General features: G+C 41.6%; 1 protein-coding gene across 16 annotated transcripts in view; it reads left to right on the top strand.

The window, feature by feature from the left end:
* ppfia1 (PTPRF interacting protein alpha 1) overlaps positions 1-18,339 on the top strand; it is a 57,874-nt gene that overhangs the window by 26,813 nt on the left and 12,722 nt on the right. For 6 of the 16 annotated variants that reach the window (XM_037758995.1, XM_037758941.1, XM_037758968.1 and 3 more), the window contains 17 exons: positions 1,220-1,453; positions 2,094-2,240; positions 3,513-3,647; positions 4,780-4,821; positions 7,047-7,130; positions 7,263-7,394; positions 7,599-7,661; positions 8,539-8,618; positions 8,713-8,863; positions 9,385-9,390; positions 9,644-9,867; positions 9,978-10,209; positions 13,971-14,000; positions 15,945-16,069; positions 16,159-16,331; positions 17,493-17,586; positions 18,003-18,014. In XM_037758995.1, the coding sequence (XP_037614923.1) occupies positions 1,220-1,453; positions 2,094-2,240; positions 3,513-3,647; positions 4,780-4,821; positions 7,047-7,130; positions 7,263-7,394; positions 7,599-7,661; positions 8,539-8,618; positions 8,713-8,863; positions 9,385-9,390; positions 9,644-9,867; positions 9,978-10,209; positions 13,971-14,000; positions 15,945-16,069; positions 16,159-16,331; positions 17,493-17,586; positions 18,003-18,014 (1,964 nt within the window). The remainder of the gene's footprint in view (positions 1-1,219; positions 1,454-2,093; positions 2,241-3,512; positions 3,648-4,779; positions 4,822-7,046; positions 7,131-7,262; positions 7,395-7,598; positions 7,662-8,538; positions 8,619-8,712; positions 8,864-9,384; positions 9,391-9,643; positions 9,868-9,977; positions 10,210-13,970; positions 14,001-15,944; positions 16,070-16,158; positions 16,332-17,492; positions 17,587-18,002; positions 18,015-18,339) is intronic. The other 10 variants (XM_037759012.1, XM_037758986.1, XM_037759042.1 and 7 more) reach the window with 7 other exon arrangements.

Below are 18,339 nucleotides of genomic sequence, written 5' to 3'. Positions count from 1 at the left end.
TTTGATTATCTTAAACTGTATTCCCCTGTTGTTTGAAAATGGCATTGCATTCAGTGAAGAGCGCATTATGACTTGTTTATGACTCTACAGTAGATATTTTGCACGACCTTAGAAAACACAATTACAAATTGTTTAAAAAGCAACAATACACCTAAGCTCTACAGGTTGATAATGCATACATTAGTGATCTTTCCTTCCCTTCTTCTGTTTGTTGAGAAAAAAAAAGTGTCCTGTCTTGCAATGATTAGCTGTGCTATGATATGTCATCTACACACATGCACAGACAAGATGCAAATACTGGAAGAGGTGGGCAGGCTGGAAACAGTCCAGGTTACTGCTGACGCCTTGTTCTGCAGTGTGTCTTCGCTTACAATAATACAAACTATGGCATCAGTTAATCTGGGTTTGAGGAACCGCAGGTTTAGCCTAGAGTGAGTGTGAGCGATTCAAATTCATCTCATGTCTAATGCAGGCGGCAACCTCCGGGTCTGAGCAGTGAAGCCAATGCTGAAGTGCCTTAAACCTGCATTCTTTCTAACAGCCAACAGGGGGCGACTCCTCTGGATGCTAAAAGACGTCAGATCGTATAGAAGTCTATGAGAAAATGAGCCTACTTCTCTCTTGATTTATTACCTCAGTACACATTGTAAACATGAGTTTATGGTCTCAATCGCTAGTTTCAAGTCTTCTTCAATAAATAAATAAATGATGGTCCCATTTAGAGTCAAATAGACCATAAAGCAGGGGATGCTTTAGGGCGGGGCTACCTTGTGATTGACAGGTCGCTACCACGGCGTTGTTCGGTCTGTTAGTTGTCCGGCTTTTCCTAAATTATCTGCAAGCCACTAGGGGCCGCTAGATATGTTTTGGCTTCACTTTTGGGGAGCCATCATGCTGCTGCGCGCTCACCTTACAGCGGTAGCCTGTGAAAAAACTTCTTGGCTGCAGTCCAGAGTAAAAGTGTAATATTTGGGGTATAAGTTTTACTACAATTTTATATATTTTGATGCATATTTGATGCCAAGATTTGTACATTAGCCGGATGTAGCACAACATGGAAATGGAAGCAATGCTGTGTTCATTTAAATGTGAAAGTGCAATAAAAATATTTTGTCCCTAAAATCAATGAATAATATTATTTAACCAAAGTGAGGAGATTCATTCGTGTGTATTCTGTACATCTTGTGTGCACTTACTAAAACAGTTATTTCACCCACAGCGGTCATCGGATGGTTCGCTGAGTCAGGAGGAGGAGCTGGGACATGGTTTTGGGAAGGTCAGTGAGCTCCAGGATGTGGTGGACCGTCAGACATCTGATCTGGGCCAGATGAAGGAGCGCATGGCTGCTATGGTCTCACGCATCAATGAGCTGGAGGAGGACCTGGACACGGCCCGAAAGGACCTCATCAAGTCCGAAGACATGAACACGCGGCTACAGAGAGACCTGAGAGAGGTAAGGAGGATGTCTTGATGTGTAAGACGGGGAGCACCTTTTTAAATACGTTCCTTTTAAATGTATTTCCTTCCATTGGCAGGTGAAAATTTCAGTCAGATAAATGTAAATCTGTTCTAATCATATTAGAAATATATTGCAAAAATAAATCCGTCTAGGATTAAAAATTTAAAAGTGATATCCTACTGAAATAATGCAGGATTTCGTTTTTGTGTAACATACAGCATGATTGATTAATTGATTGATTTTCTTTATCTTCGTGTCATTCACACAAAGTGCCCAACCCTGATGGGTTTGCAAGACACCAAATACAGTTGCAGTGGTCACATTTCATTACATTACAAAATTACAGGTAATTTTATCGCTCGGTCTTAAACAAAATATTCTACCTATTGTCCTCCGCGTACCACGACAAAGAGCTGCTGGTACGCGTACCACAGTTTGAGAACCACTGCCCTAAACCATTCAGTGCTTTATAAACCAACAGTAGTATTTTGAAATCAATTCTTTGACAGACAGGAAGCCAGTGCAAAGACCTCAGAACTGGAGTGATGTGATCCACTTTCTTGGTCTTTGTGAGGCCGAGGCCACAAACACAGAACGCACTAATGCAAATATCTGTGTAAATGTGTATGTATAGTCAATGGCTCAGAAGGAAGACATGGAGGAGAGGATCACCACCCTGGAGAAGCGCTACCTGGCAGCTCAGCGGGAGGCTACCTCCGTCCACGACCTCAACGACAAGCTGGAGAATGAAGTGGCCAACAAGGATTCCCTCTACAGACAGGTAGGCCCCATGCTCCTGGACTAAAGCAGATCAGGAGTTACAGAAGCCGGCATCAGTTTGTCTGGGATTTCCTTCCAAAGTCTACTTGTAACATTAAGCTTGCTGCATCATTTAAGATCTCATCACACCCCAAACATCTACACACATCTTCACATTATAATGTGACGTAAGGTTGATGAAGCATGGGTTGATTTTGTTTTTTGATGCTACATCCACACTAATACGTTTTCGTTTTAAAACGCATAATAACTTCTTCTACGTTTAAGTCCACACTACTTCAGCGTTTTTGAGCCTCTAAAACGAAGACGATTGAAAACGCTGCTGACCCCGTTTTAGTTTTAAAACTCCGGGATTGCGTTTTAGTCTGGACAGACAGAAACAGAGACCTTTGAAAACGATGACGAGGACGCCCATGCGTTCGTTTTATCAGTCATGACGCGTCCCTCCCTGATTTGTCACGCCCCATCATGTGAACCTTTTACGGAAGAAAATAAACAACATTAGCCTCGCCTACCTGTTGTTAATTTCAACATGGATAACGAGTTACAAACGTTGCTTACCTTGTTGTCACTGCTAGCAGTTGTTGTGCAGTTAAATTCTGCATTTTATAATGCTGCTACTGCCTACATGCGCAGGAGGCAAGCTATTATTCAATCAATTTGAATCAATTCCCATGTCCAGCTCTGCTTCCTGTTTACACCGGCACGCGCATGCCCAGTGTACGTGAATGGTTATGTGATTATGTGTTGTCAGGCGTGGTAGTATGGACGGATATTAATTCTGAAACAGCCCTAAAACGCCATTTTCGTTTTAAAACGAGTGTGGATGTAGCCCGAGTCTCAGAGTTGTCTGCCAGCAGGAATCGCCTGCAGTTCTCGTTGGCAGTTTTCAAACCCTTGCTAATGAATGAATTCCTGCTGTATTCACACAGTGACCAGCGCAGCAGGCACTGAATGGGAAGCCTCAAAGACACTGGCCTGTTTCTTTACATGTACTCACTGAGATGGAGACGTCTCTCTCTCTCTTTTCTTATGGGTTTTGTCTGTCTTTGTGTCATTATGAATGCTCTCTTCCTCACTTCCTGCCCACCCCACCCTTACCCATCCCTTCTCCATTTGTGTCCCTCTCTCTCTCTTTCCCTGACCTACAGTCGTATTTCTTGCCACTCGCTTCACCTTGTGGAGCAGAAAACCAGACCCTGAGGCCAGGATGTAGCACAGAGTCTTCAACATGCTCGCTAATGACTGTTTGCTTTTGGTTTGTTTGTTGTAGACTGAGGACCGAAGCCGGCAACTCCAAGAGAAGCTGGAGCTGGCTGAGCAGAAGCTGCAGCAGACCATCCGCAAGGCAGAGACTCTGCCTGAGGTGGAAGCAGAGCTAGCTCAGAGGGTAGCTGCTCTCACAAAGGTACCAGCACCTGTCCACTGCCCCGCGTATCTCTCAAACCGCCTTTATTTAGATTTATGACATATTTAAATACGTATTTAAATGTTGATTGGTAATCAGAGGCCTTTTAAAATCCCATCCTTTGATAGAATCTTCCATTGATGTGTCTCTTGGTGGCAATTGTGAAAAAAACAAACTGAAAAAGAATATGAATGAACTAAAGATTGCATTACTTCTAACTCTGATCCTATCCTCAACACACAGTGGGTACCAGCACACGTAATGTGCCCAGGGCTGCTGGATTATTTCCTTTACATCGCAACAACCAGGAGCTCCCTGCGGAAGCTGCTGAGGAAGCCATTGTTTATGTTACTCCAAATATCCACAGGGACCTATTTTTAGAGATTTGGCTCATGTTTTTATCCATTTATAGTTTGAGTCTTTGTCTAGGACAACACATGCTGCTGCTGCTGCTGAAGCTGCACGGGCAACTTAGCACCTTATTTGTATTGGAACTGGCTCACAGCACATCTCTGAAATTTCAGCTACCAATCATTCTTATTCTCATCTGAGTCTTTTGTCAAAGAGTTTATCAGGAAGCGGGCACCTCTTTTCACATCTTTTAAGTAATGTAATCTCTGACCATTCTGCAGTTTTGTTCCCTTTTCTTTTACTTGTACTACGCAGATGGACCCGCCCTTTAAGCCACATAGTTGTTATATAGAACAGAGCAGATAGTCAGACAGGCCTAGATATGGAAAGAAATCTCTTGGTATGTTTTAATATTGCCTCCATGCAGTTACAAAACAGTGACATAAATCATCTATTCTTTTCTCCACCCTCTCATTATTCCATCATCAGTCGCTCAGTCTATCTTCTGAAGTCTAATACTACATCCCTCATTGTATTATTCATCCTTCAATACAACATATCATCTGTTTGTCTACCTGTTCTGTCTTCAAGTCTAGAAATGACAACGGTCACAACAACAGTCATCATGTTCCGTTGAATCTACAGCTTTCTGTCCAATTTAATTGTGCTAAAGTTCACATTAAAACCCTGTTTTCTCCTCTTTCCCATTTCTTTCTGTCATGCTCTGTTTTTTTGTGTGCTCTTCATGCTGCCCTTACCGCCTCCTTGTCAAACCCCCTAGTGTGTTCTGTGTGGCTCTAAAGGCGCTAAGACTCAGAAGAAGGTAGACCAGCTTCACTCACAGAGCTAAACCTCCTGGATGGTGGAAAACTCTCACTTTTGTTCTGTTACTGAACTCAACCAGGGCAAGAGAAACAAATAGCACGATTTACATTTCCACAATTTAATGTAGTAATATTAGTCTTCCTACAGTTTATCCTTTACATGCCAAGTGCCTGGTTAAGTGCAGTGTCAGACTACATATCAACATGGTATCTTATTGAGCCCTGACGTGGCCTTCTCTGTACGCCTGTGTGTTTGTGCTTTATGTGCTGGTGAGCTGTGTTGATCAGTGCTTCATGCTGGTACCGCTCCTTTTTTCTCAGAACATAGAAAACCCTAATGTCTGGTGTCTAACACAAACAGGAAGTTCCAGCTGATTTTCTCAAAGACTTGTGGAGACCCTGCCCATTAGAGCTTCTAAAAACCGGAGCAGGCTGTGTCACAGAAAAATGTTTACCGGCAGCCGACAGATTGACAATATCTGCTATTATACATTGGTTATATTTTTCAATATACCTAATTGCAGTTGAAATATTGAATTAATTGTTTCATGAGCCAGTAATCATTATTCACATAAACATAGTCCTCTGTTGAACGGTGACGGTTTTTATGGCTGTTTTAGTCTTTCTTTGGGTCATGCTGCTTTGCTGTCCTCTCCTAGTGCAGCTGGTGCTGGATCTCTAGCTGTTCATTAGCATATGTAGATGATGCTTGCTTCGCAGGCGGCTGATGTTGGTGACCCCCTCCTTTTGAAGGACTTGCACCCAAAACCTCAAACAGGGCCAAACTTAGGCCTTTTAGGCTTCGGCCACAGCGAGGTCCTTCTCCAGGATGGATGACAAATCCCTCTAGTGCGAGATCAAACTCTAGAGACACTGACTACGTTTACATGCACAAAATATTCTGTTCTTTGCCCTTATTCCGAAAAAGACAATATTCCTACTAAGCTGTTTACATGGCGAACGAAAATGAATATTCCACTAATATTCCAGTTTACATGTAGCCGTTCATACTCCAATTAACGTAACCGGTGGCGGACTTGTCGGACCGTGTGAGCACAGCCTTCCTCTTTCATTCCTTCATCCACCTTCTTGAAAAGGTCGGCATCGTGATATTTGCGCACATCCAAAAACCTGTTGATATCCAAGTCATTCATCATGTTTAGAAGTAGATGTATTTCTCCTTCTGACCAGAAATGTGGGCTTTTCTTTTTGAGCAGTAAAAAAAAAAAAAAAAGGTAACACCTGCACACTTACTCCATGCCACAATATTTTTATTATGAACTATGTTTCAATCCTGTTTGGATCTTTGTCAGGTCAAGGTGTTTGAAAAAGTGGAAACCACACCCATATTTATACATAAAGCACACCAAAAGTTAAACAAGCTCTATGATGGCAGGTGTAGTTCCATAAAAAAACACCAGCGTGATAAAAACATCCACAAACAATTCACAATTTGATAAAGTATTTATAAACATTATGTCATATTCATCAACACATATATCAGAAAATCCATCACCTACGTTCAAAAATATTACATTAAGGTAGAGGAAAAAGGAAAGAAGAAATATTTAATACATGTACAATAATCGGGATTGAAACACCCATCTAAATAAGTCATCAGAATATGGAAAAAGACACACCGGTTGTATAAAAGTATCTGTCAGAATATATAATTGTAACTGTATATACAGTATAGGAAGAGCCATCATAGTAAAACCACCATTATTTGTATTAGAGAAATTGTTTGATCTCATACTCTTGATTCAAATATAGTAGCTTTCTCTTTGGAGTAAGAGGGTATTTAAACCGCCACCGGGCTACGCTGATCCTAGTTCCGGATGCAGCTCCTGCAATCCTGGTTTTTAATGCGCTTTGTGTTTTTCTTACACATGCTGTGTGTCACAAACTGCCGTAAAAAACCCCAGTTGAGATCCATATTGTGAATCCGCTGTATACACGTCCAAAGAACGCTTCTAAAATCTGAATATTATCGGCATATCCTGCATGTCTTAATCGGAAAATGCTCCATTCAGAATAAGGAGTAATTCAGAATTCCCAAACGGAATATGCTATTTACATGACCTATATCAAATCTGGAATATTTTCATAGGCGGAATAATAGGGGAGTATTAGTGTGCATGTAAACGTAGTCTCTCTCATCAGCGCTGAGAGGATTGAATATACTGAGACACAAAGTTTTTTCTTTATTGTCCCCGAATTTTAGGCAGAGGAACGCCACGGCAATGTGGAGGAGAGACTGAGGCAGCTGGAGGCCCAGCTGGAGGAGAAGAACCAGGAACTGCTCAGGGTGAGAAAAAGAGGGAAGATGGGAAGACTGCTGTTTCTTGGCTTACTTCCTCGCCTCAGAGTTTCTGCTGCTATTAAGACCGTGTTAACATATGTGCCTTTTTAGAAATGTTTTTTTTTTCTATTTGTATAGGCACGGCAACGAGAAAAGATGAACGAGGAGCACAACAAGCGTCTATCTGAGACAGTCGACAAGCTCCTTTCAGAGTCCAACGAGAGACTGCAGCTTCACCTCAAAGAGAGGATGTCTGCTCTGGAGGATAAGGTGACTAATACAGAAGAGTTGTCAGTGGTGATGATTTAAAGAGGCGGAGGACAGTGCATTCTTTGCTATAATACATATTTGTTGTTTCTCCACTATGTGTGTCCCATGACTAGGTGATAATGACATCATATGTCATGGTGCATAGTTAGTAGCTCAGTCACTGTTTATTTGCCGTCTCTTTAGCTTGTTCCTGTCTCTTTTCAGAATGCCCTGATAAGAGAACTGGAGCACACCAAGAAGTTGATTGAGGAGTCTCACCATGAGAAGGTGAGAGGTTGTTTAAAGCTTTAAAGCTGATTTTTCCCTCTGTGGCTTCTTGTAATGGGTTCTTATTAAAGCGGTGAAAATGTTCTTGCACATTCTCACCTTCAGTTATTAGCACAGCTAATGTTGTCTCAGCTAGTGCTTCTAGCGTTTACATTATTCATTATCTTATTGATTAGCTTACTTTGGTGACCTACGTCACTGCTTTTTGCTAACAGCTGAGTGGGCGTTTCCATTTGAAAAACCCCCGAAAAGAACACAGATGAAGCTGTCCTTAAAATATAACAATAAGGAACATTTCAAACACTTGTACTTGCAAAACATTACACTGTACAAACACTGATCAAACACTTTCCCAGAAGGCAACCGGTCACACTCTTATGCTAAGAAATTGAAGATACCAAAATACATAAAATAATAAAAAGTAAAACATGCATTTGGGGGAGTGTTTCAATTAGTTCCACTGTGTCTATATTTAAGTATGCTATATTAAAGCATCCAAACATTTATCATCTCTGTGATCGGCACATCTGGGTGATGCTGTCAAATGTGCGTTAGCATGTTGGATGTGTTTCCATTCACATGTTATGCAACGGTGGAACAACGCCGACACCGTTGTCGTCTTATACACAACTCTCTGTTGTCTGGACGGAACTCGCACTTGTGGCGTCCACCTTAAGAATGTCCCCATTGTGGGACTAATAAAGGAATATCTTATCTCTTACGTGCATCAATCTACATACCGTGTATTCTGCATCCTGTACCGTAACGGTTTGGCACAAATACACAAACCGTTACAGCCCTACTAGTAAAGGTAGTCACAGACTTTGTATCTTTATCAAATGATCACTATGTCTGTAAATTTCCTCCTTTCCTATAGGAGCAGCTCCTGATCCAGATCGAGACCATGAGGGCAGAGAACGAGCAGGGTAGGAGCAGGAGCAACTCCTTACTACATGGGTAAGCCAGTTAACGAGGTAGAGTTCACAGTTTCAGCCTCTAACCTCCAAGAGTCTTTCTGATTGTTTTTTATGGCTTTTTTTTTTATTTCCAGACGGTCTCAGCTGGGCAGCACTCCAGATTTCAGGTATCCAGTGTCGGCTTCCTCAATGATGGACAGTAACTCGGACCATTACGGCAGCGCTCTTGTGCTGAGACGGCCTCAAAAGGGACGGATGGCGGCGCTCCTGGACGAGCCGTCCAAGGTGAGCTCCCAGCTCATCTACTGATGGCTTGTTTATTCTTTGTTTACGTACAAATACTCATATAGAATTTGAGCTAATTTAATACTGAGCTTTAAATTTCCTCCAGTGATGTTTAAGGAATGCACCGGGCAGCTGGCAGATCGGGCTTTTGATTAACTCACTTGTTAACATTTGAGAACATCTACGTGTGCAAGTGATTTTGGCTGACACCTAACCATAGACAATTTATGTAGCATAAATACTGACGAGCATCTAGTCAAATGAGAATGAGCTTCTATCAGAAATCATGTGTGTACTTTAAGAGATTCCTATTACTTGAAAATTAAGACACAATTAAGGTTTTCTTGTGATCTTTCCCCCTTGTGAATTAATTGAATTTACTGGAAGGGACTTTTTTGATTATTTTCTTCTTCGTGTTATTTGTGTTGTGTGCCTTTTTTCCTTCCTCTTCCTGTTTGAGTTCTTTTTGATGATTTTCTTCTTCTCCATTTCTTTCTGTTTGCTTCCACTCTGGACCTCAGCGACATGTAAGTCAGTGTGGTGGAGATAACAGTGAACGTTATAGAGTCTGTGTGGTGCATTCATGACAAATACTCAAGTATCCAGCTAACATCCTGATGTCTCTGTTGCTTCTCATTCTCTCATATCCCTGCTTTCTCTTTCTGTTTATCCTTTTCTTCCTACAATATCTGATTTTCCTGTCTGAATACTCTTGGTATCTTTATCTCTCCTTCCATTTTCTCTCCTTTCCCTATTTTACGCCTGTATGAATTAATCCAGGTGCAGACTTTGAATGAGCAGGAGTGGGAGCGCATGCAGCAGGCCAACGTGCTGGCAAATGTGGCCCAGGCCTTTGAGAGTGACATGGACGCCTCAGACCTGGAGGAGGATCGAGAGACGATATTCAGCTCGGTGGACCTGCTGTCCCCTGGTGGCCAGGCTGACGCACAGACCCTCGCCTTAATGCTGCAGGAGCAGCTGGACGCTATCAACAACGAAATTAGGTACAAGCACACCAAAACATTGCTTCATGGAACCTTATCTTTTCCATCAAAATGTCTGCAGTGCATTCATTTAACTTCACCATCTCCTTCTCCTTCCTTTATCGTTCCAGGATGATCCAGGAGGAGAAGGAGAGCACAGCCATCCGGGCAGAGGAGATTGAGTGCAGGGTGGGCAGCGGCGATAGCCTGGGAGGACGTTTCCGCTCCATGAGCTCCATCCCCCCGTCACTGTGTGCGGGCTCATCGTTGGGCGGCTCTCCCCCAAGCTCTGGTCACTCCACCCCCAGACGCATTCCCCGCAGCCCCAACAGAGAACTGGACCGCATGGGTGTCATGACCTTGGTAAAACTTTACTTTCACGTTTCCCAACCAGGAACACACAATGGCCAGAATAGCTAATTTAAATGGCGGGTCCATTATTATGTCGGTGTATTATCTACAGTAACTGGCGGTCGGCATGCTCTCAGTTTGGAATATCTGACAGCAGTACCGGTACGGAAGTTAAGCAATGTTCTGCTGTGGACGCCGCGTTAGTTTGGATCAGAAAGTCACACAATAACACAAGCAAACTAACCGATCGATGCCGCGGTAGACCAGCAACTCCTGTGCTCTAAGAGGTCAAATTACTGTTTTTTTCAATGGAGTCTGGTGGCTTTGAAGAGAGCGATATAAAGGTAAGGCAAGGTAAAGTAGTGATATATTCTAAATACAGCGTACACTTAAATTGATGTTGAGTTTTTTAGGCGGCTAATATAAGTTTTTCTGCTGCTCCCATCTGCAGCCGCTTTACCTCGCCGTCAGACAGCCCTTTCTGATGGGGAACTGAAGCCGTTCTATTGCTCTTTTCAAAGCCACCAGACTCCATTCACAAAAACAGTAATTTTACCTCGCAGAACACGGGAGTATACAAACAACCCCAAATCAAAAAATCAAAACTAACCCTTTCAGTTACTTCCAAATTTAGCATAGCTAACGTTGACTCAGCTAGTGCTAGTGTTCACATTATTTACAACCTGATTGATTAGTTTACTTTAATCACCTACATCACTGCTTTTTGCTAACGGCTGAGTGAGCGTTTCCATTTGAAAACAGAGTAAAATACAGATGGACCCGCCCTATAACTCCCATTTTGAGATGCCTCATTCAGTAATGTCTCAGGAAACACTAGAGTTTGTTTCTGTCATTACATAAGTCTAATAAGTGAGAATTATAATATCTTTTGTACTTATTTTTATGTTGGTGTTTTGGTTGTAGTTCAAGCCTAAGAGCATGTGTTCGTCCATATATGCTTTAACACTGTTTCCATGCTGATTGTGTGTATTTATGCTGTCTCGTCCCATCAGTGTGGTTGGTGTACTAATGCTTCGTGTGTATGTAACCATGTGTATATGTAACTGCCCCTTGCTTGTAGCAGTATTGCTATGACCCCTACATCATCCAGAGCTCCCTCTCCCAGCAGACAGTAACTTACCTGCCCTATGGTGCAACTGGCTTCAGTCCCCCCCCCTCAACCCTATAGCTATGCACCATACTTTCAGGTACCTGCAGTTCTTTCCACAGCTCCCTTCCTTCCCTCCCTGGGTGGGTGCAGCTCGCCTCTTCCTTTCCGCTCTGTTCTTTTTGATATCTCCAAACACCCACACGGGACACTTTTTCCACTTTGCTCCGAGAATAATTCTGATTACGCATTTACTGCAGAAGGAGCCTTTTTATGAAACTAAAATGTAACTGAATGAGGTCATATTGTGTTATGAATGAGAAGAATCAGACTGTTGGCATTGGAAACTTTTCTAGCTTTCCCTTTCTATCAGCAGTAAAATGGTTTATAGACGCTACTTCAGTGGCTACAGATCAAGAATGTAATGAGAAAAAGATGGATGGACTACCTAGTGAAAATAGTTGAGTGCTTCACAGGACAGTTTATTTTGTAGGATGTAACAAGACAAAAAAAAAGACTAAAACCTTCAAAACAGATTTTCATCATCTGATTGATTTGAGCTCTGTGAGAAAGTGGAATAACCTAAAGAACAAAACTCCTTGTATTCTTCATCAATGTGAATATTTTGGTGCCTTCAAATGGGGTCGTGTTTACCGTGTTCACGAGAAGAATCCACATGAACGATGCTCTTGTGGTATTCAAAGCAATTAATTTGCAATTAATCACGCTTAAATATTTTAAACGACTGATAGCCCTAGTTTTTATCTAACAAAATATTCTGCTTCCATCCATATTTGTTGCGAGTTTAACCTTTTAAAAACAACATTTTCACTGAAGTCAAAAAACAGTTTGCTCTCCCGCTCGCCGCACACACAAGGGGAGGTACACATCTGTATCAACAGGACGGTCTAGTATCAATCTAACAGCAACATAAATCACATTTTTATATAACCACAATAACAAACAATCGTTTTTTCCCCCTTTTTTTAGGGTGATGATGTCATAAAATATGACTGAACATTTTAAAAAATGACATCTGGTACTTGCTATGCTCTACACTTCACAGCATGCATAATTAAGAAGAACAAATTGACAACATTTACTCCAACTTAAAGAGCCTTGTTACATTAGGAACACAGAGAACAGAGCAGCTTGCTTTTTGAAATAACTGTAGGTTCACTTCTGTTAGGTCCAGCTCCTAGGCTTGCTTTCATCCCCTCTCCTTCATCCAGTTTCAAAACATAACAATGAGCTTGGGGGGAGTTTGGTTCTCAGGGCCATTGGTTTTCCTGTTGACGCTGGAGCTGCTGTTACTCATCAGTCCTTTCAGGAATTTGTGATCTTGCAATTGCAAGAATTAACTCAAGTCCAAGCAGTACCGCATTTGTTCAGTCCTTGTAAGAAAAAAAAAAGTCACCAATCAGTTAAGGATAAAAAATGAAGTCATCATGCAGGTATTTTCTAATTCAGCTGTTGTAAAACTATTGCAGTGAAAATGAAAATCTGGCACCCAGTTCTGCTGAGAGTGAGGAATTTAAACAGTTCAAGAAGTTTATCGAACGAGGGCTGTAAAACATTACAGACATGAAAGGAATGCTGCTCTTAGTTTGGCAGATAATGTCTGAGGAACGACTGTCAGCCCTAACATAGTTCTGCTTTTAATCTTGCCTTCGTAAACTATCACATCTGTCTTTAGAGCATCAGTGAAACGAGTCAAAAATGTCCTAATTCCTAAATAAGAAGACACTAGAAGAACAGGAACATTTTGGGTGATTAAATAAATTTCCCCCTTCCTGTTTCTCCTTTTTATAGCTCACTAATCTCTTCCCTGCCCCTGCCTCAGTGTGTCAGTTGAGGAAAGGAAATGAGTGATTAGGTATTTTCCTCCTGGGGGCACGAGAGAAACTACCATAGAAATGTGGCACGCTGATGGTTTATTTGCTCTGCTAATGCCAGGCCTGTGAGGAATGCAGCGGGGAAAGTAACCCTCCCCCCTTTTTTAGGTGCACAGTGGAAAATATGACTCCCAACAGCTCTGGTTCATAAATCCAGGTGTCACACTTAAAAAAAAAAGAAGAGAAAGCAAAACCAATATCTGGCTCATCGTCACCTGTGATTTCAGCACTCGGGTGTTAATCAGAAGAAACCTGCTAGCTGTTTGGCTACTCACTTAGTCAATTATTCAAGTAGATTTCATTGAAGCTTTGATTCCTCTCTTCCATCTCTGATTTCCTGGTTTCCTAGAGCTAGGCTGCATCCATCCTACCTTCCTGACCCAACCTTCAGCGTGGTTGTTTTGCAGTGTCTCCTGTTCGGGTGCGGTGTTGCTCCTGCAGACTTTATTTTCCCAAGAACTGTCTTCACTGAACAGTTAAACTGACAACTCTCTCTGTGTGTGTGTGTGTGTGTGTGTGTGTGTGTGTGTGTGTGTGTGTGTGTGTGTGTGTGTGTGTGTGTGTGTGTGTGTGTGTGTGTGTGTGTGTGTGTGTGTGGTTGTGTGTGGTTGTGTGTGGTTGTGTGTGTGCTTGCCAGTATACATGGGTAACTGTATGTCTTGTTCTGATTTCCTGCTCTTGTGTGTTTGTGCATGGCCCGGTTCCACCGCTGGTCTGTTGTGCGTCTCACTAACTGCTTTTCTCCTCTCTCCTTTTTTGCCATGCTTCAGCCTAGTGACCTGCGCAAGCACCGCAGGAAGGTAAACTAGAGACCTGCTTTACTGGGCTCTGTCAGCTACCTGTCTATTACCCTCACTCCCCAGGTGTAATCTACAATGTTCACCTTTAGTTTCTTCATCACATTCCACAATGTACCATCCAGATCAAATTCAAACGTGTCTGAACACTCTCAAAATCCCATTCCCGAACATATAAAGGTGTTGAAATCAAATCTTTAGAGACTCTTGTTATGATCACCTTTTTCCAGACTGATCTAAAACCACTGTGGTTTTTAAATCTGTTTTATTATTCTGAAGCGGAAATATTAGTTGATTAATCACTTGGTCGGTCAAGAGAAAATTAATTTACAACAGCTTTTATAACTGATTAATTGTTTAAATCATTTTTCAAGCAAAAAATATGCTATGAATTTGCTGGTTCCAGCTTCACAAATGTAAAAAAAAAAATACTTGTTTTCTTTGTGTTATATATTAGTAAATTGAATAACTTTGGATTTTGAACAGTTCAGACAAAACAAGCCATTTTATGATATCACATTGGGTTCTTAGAGATTGAGAAAGGCATCCTAACCATTGTGCATCCCTTTAAAACAAAAATGTTCATGTCAAAAAAATTATATTTTCCACTCTCGTTGAGTTTAATCTTTTAACCAACATCAGTCCTGATCATAACTACCAAATATTCATTAATTTTCTGAATGTTAACCCTTTAAGGGTTGCCAGTTTGTTTATATAATGCCGTTACTGATGTTTTTTTTTTAATAAAACAAAAATTGAATTATTTTCTGTATACTTAATGCTAGGGTGTTTTGTTTTTTTTTCTTTTTCCACAGTCTGGGATATGTCAATGATTAGCAACAACATTGATTTTGATGCATAGCATCAAACACTGCAGTGCCCCCAGTGGAAACCAGTAGAATAGCATGTATTAGCCCCAAAGGGCAAACATGAGAAAATGGCTCAATCTTGTAGGAAATAGTAAAATGTTGAAGCCAGAGCTCTAGATTGAAAGCCTCATATAATAAAAGGCATGACTTTATGCTGTAATGGCCATGGGATCAATAATTGTGGTTTTAATGGGTTTCATTGTGGACATTTTTTGTCCTTAAGGGTCTGAGTGTCTGTATTTTGGCTACACAGTTTATTATAGACTTATTATAGGAGCTGAGGTTGAACTTCCAAAATAAAAATAAAAAATAAAAAAAAAAACTCACACCCTTGTCAAAATGTATGCCATATTCATTGACACAGCCAAAATGATTGAAAAATAAAAATAATAAAAAAGCCTAAAATGTCTAGTGATGCATAAAGGTAATAATGTGTTTTCTGACATTTCACAGACCAAACAATTTACTGATTAACAAAGAAAATACTTAGATTAAACTGTTGAAACTCAGGATACTTAGTAAGACACCCTGACAGTATTCCAATTTTACATTTTTACAATTATAATATGACAGTAAAAAATAGAGATAATCTAGAATAAAGTAGAAATCCAGCAAAGGGTGAAACTGATGGGGAGGTCATAGGTCAGATAGTTTGTTTTTCACCTTGATGCTTTGATTGGTTAATAGGTTTCCATGTTACCTGTTCTGTTCAGATGTCTTTTCCTGATTCATTACTTCTTCATTTTTACCTCCACAATGAGGTCATTAATGAGTTAATTCTTCTTGTTTTGGGAGCGTCTTTTTTTCCATTGTGAAAGCAACAGTAAAGCTGCTATTTATAGTCCTCCTATAGTGTATAATTTACAGTGAACTATCTCATATTCATATATAGTCTGTATGGACTGGTCACAGAGCTGCTTGGTGACATACGTAAACAATGAATAGTGTAACTTTAAGGAAGCAGCTTCCTACTCAACAGCTGTGTTCAATATGTCTTTAGTTCTTTGCCTCATGTCTGTACGGGGTGAAATCAGTAAGATCTCCCTCTTTAACATGTGTCTCTTCCGCTGTGATGCAGTCTGCTCAGGATGACAAAGCCACTATCCGATGTGAGACATCACCCCCGACCACTCCGCGCTCCATGCGCCTAAACCGGGAGGCAGGGCTCACTGCCAGCCATGAGGACATCAGAGACATTCGAGGGTAAGACCTGTTACCTTCTCTTTGGTATGTCCACCGTTTGTCTCTCTCTAGTCTCTCTCCATCTAATACCTTCCCCTTTGGTCCCATAGTCTGGCTGGCCTGCAGGACGGCCAGGGTAGTGACCCCAGCAGTAGTAACAGCAGCCAGGACTCCCTCAACAAAGCAGCCAAGAAGAAGAGTATCAAGTCTTCCATCGGACGCCTCTTTGGGAAGAAGGAGAAGGGCCGACCCAGCATTCCCGGCAAGGACTCCCCCAGCCAAGGTCAGGCACAGGGTTTTTATCATGCCTCTGCACCGGCGACAGCCGTAGACGGAGGCATTATGTGTTCCGGTTGTCTGTCTGTCCGTCTGTACATACTGTACGTACTCGTGAACACCTGAAGGGAATTTCTTAAAATTTTGCACAAACGTCCACTTGGACTCAAGGATGAACAGATTCGATTTTGGTTCACACATATGTCTAACAGGATAAAATGATGTAGTGATGACGTTTCGGACAGACTGAGGCGGTAATTCTAGTTCCACTAATGATGGAGATGTTCCAATACTATTTTTTCCTCCACCATACTGATTCCAATACCTGAACTTGCGGTATCGGCCGATACCGAGTACCGATCCGATACCAGCGTCATTAAAAATATATACAGCATATATGTATAGTTATTATTATGTAAGGGATAATGTACAGCGAGCTGGTCATTGTTGTGAAAGAATCCCCGACAGGGTGATGCTGCAGAGAAATCAATATTTTGACACAAAAACGGTCCGCTAGAGTCCGACATCAGAGCTGAGCCCATAGCAACGGTCTGTTATAAAGAAATTACAGACCGCAGATTGCCGTGATTGACCAATCAGAATCGAGTATTCAACACAGCCGTGTAATAATATTATTTTACAGCTGTTGACTACTGACCATATATGGATGTGATATGATTACTATCTTTGTTGTATGGCCTGGCTCAGCCATACCCTTTGGAGAACATGAACAAATACATACAGAGAATGAATGCAGTGGAACTTTATTTGATTGTTCAGTTTGTTGGTTACAAAGAACATGTTGTTTGCTATCGTCAGGTGACAAACTACCAGCAGTCAGTTCTTCTTCGCTGCTCTAAAACAGTAGTTGCCAGTGGCAGTCGTGATACATCCAGGGGGACAGCACAGTGAAGGCTACTGTTTTGGAGCGGCGAAGAGGAAGAATTGATTTCAGGTTAAACAAGTTGATTTCTTTCTGGGTTAATAAATTATGGTATCAGATCGGTGCATAGACGTACTCGCTGATACCCGATACAGAATTATTTGGGAAATATTGGACGCATTTCTGATACTGGTATTGGTATTGGAACAACTACATCACATCGTCGCATCACATCGTTCCTGGCGCTGTCAGATCTCTGAACAAGGTGTGTGTTTATGTTCCTAGCTGGCACTCCTGAGGCAGAGAGTTCTCCTAAAGATGGCTTAGGAATGGGCACCCTGGGAGGCCCTGCAGAGAAGAACAGGAAGCTGCAGAAGAAGTAAGTGTCTCTCTAACAGTTTCCCCCCCACAGTTTATGTAGACTGAGAAAGAAGATGATGAGATACCACCCTACTCTACTGGTGTACAGTGTTAATAATATTATTGTGGACTTGGTGCTCCTGCTGCAGTCCAGGTCTGGCTCACATGCTCACTCCCCGCCACCTGGCTCACGCTCACTCCTATCAGCTCATCTTCCTTCCACCCCACACCCAGTCATTTCCATTGCAGTTATCTCCTACAACAATTTTATGTTTTTTTTCCCCTTCATTCTTAGTTTTGTGCAAACATATTGCAAACACCATAAATGCTGTTTTGCTTCCAAGTAGCTCTTAAATTAGTTCATTCTAGTCTCTTTATCGTTTTGTCAACCTCCCTCTTCTTTTTTTATCATCCCCTTCCTCATTCCATGTGTAGTCCAAAGACAGGGTAAGTTTGTTCATGTTGCTTTTGCTTTGCCTTATCTTCTTTCCACACTTGGCTTCACATTGACCTCACCAATAACTCTGAGGACCCCAAACGACTGTCCCTCCGAGTGTCTGATGGCTTTTCCGTGCTGCTCTTTACCCTGCTTTCCACAGAGGAGCTTAACTAACAGGAATGTGTGTGTGTGCTGAGTTTTAGTGAGTGACACATTTTCCTCTCGCAGTTTTCCTATTTGGAGCATGAAGTTATGCACTACAACTACAAGGAAGATAACGGAACCAAACAGTTGGCTTTTTGTGAACTTTCTTGTCCATAAGTTTGAAAAGAA

The sequence above is a fragment of the Sebastes umbrosus genome, chromosome 2, assembly GCF_015220745.1.
Source record: "Sebastes umbrosus isolate fSebUmb1 chromosome 2, fSebUmb1.pri, whole genome shotgun sequence".
NCBI classification, from domain to species: Eukaryota; Metazoa; Chordata; class Actinopteri; order Perciformes; family Sebastidae; genus Sebastes; species Sebastes umbrosus.
Note: the sequence above shows the minus strand (reverse complement) of the source record. Positions and strands in the feature narration are given on the sequence as shown.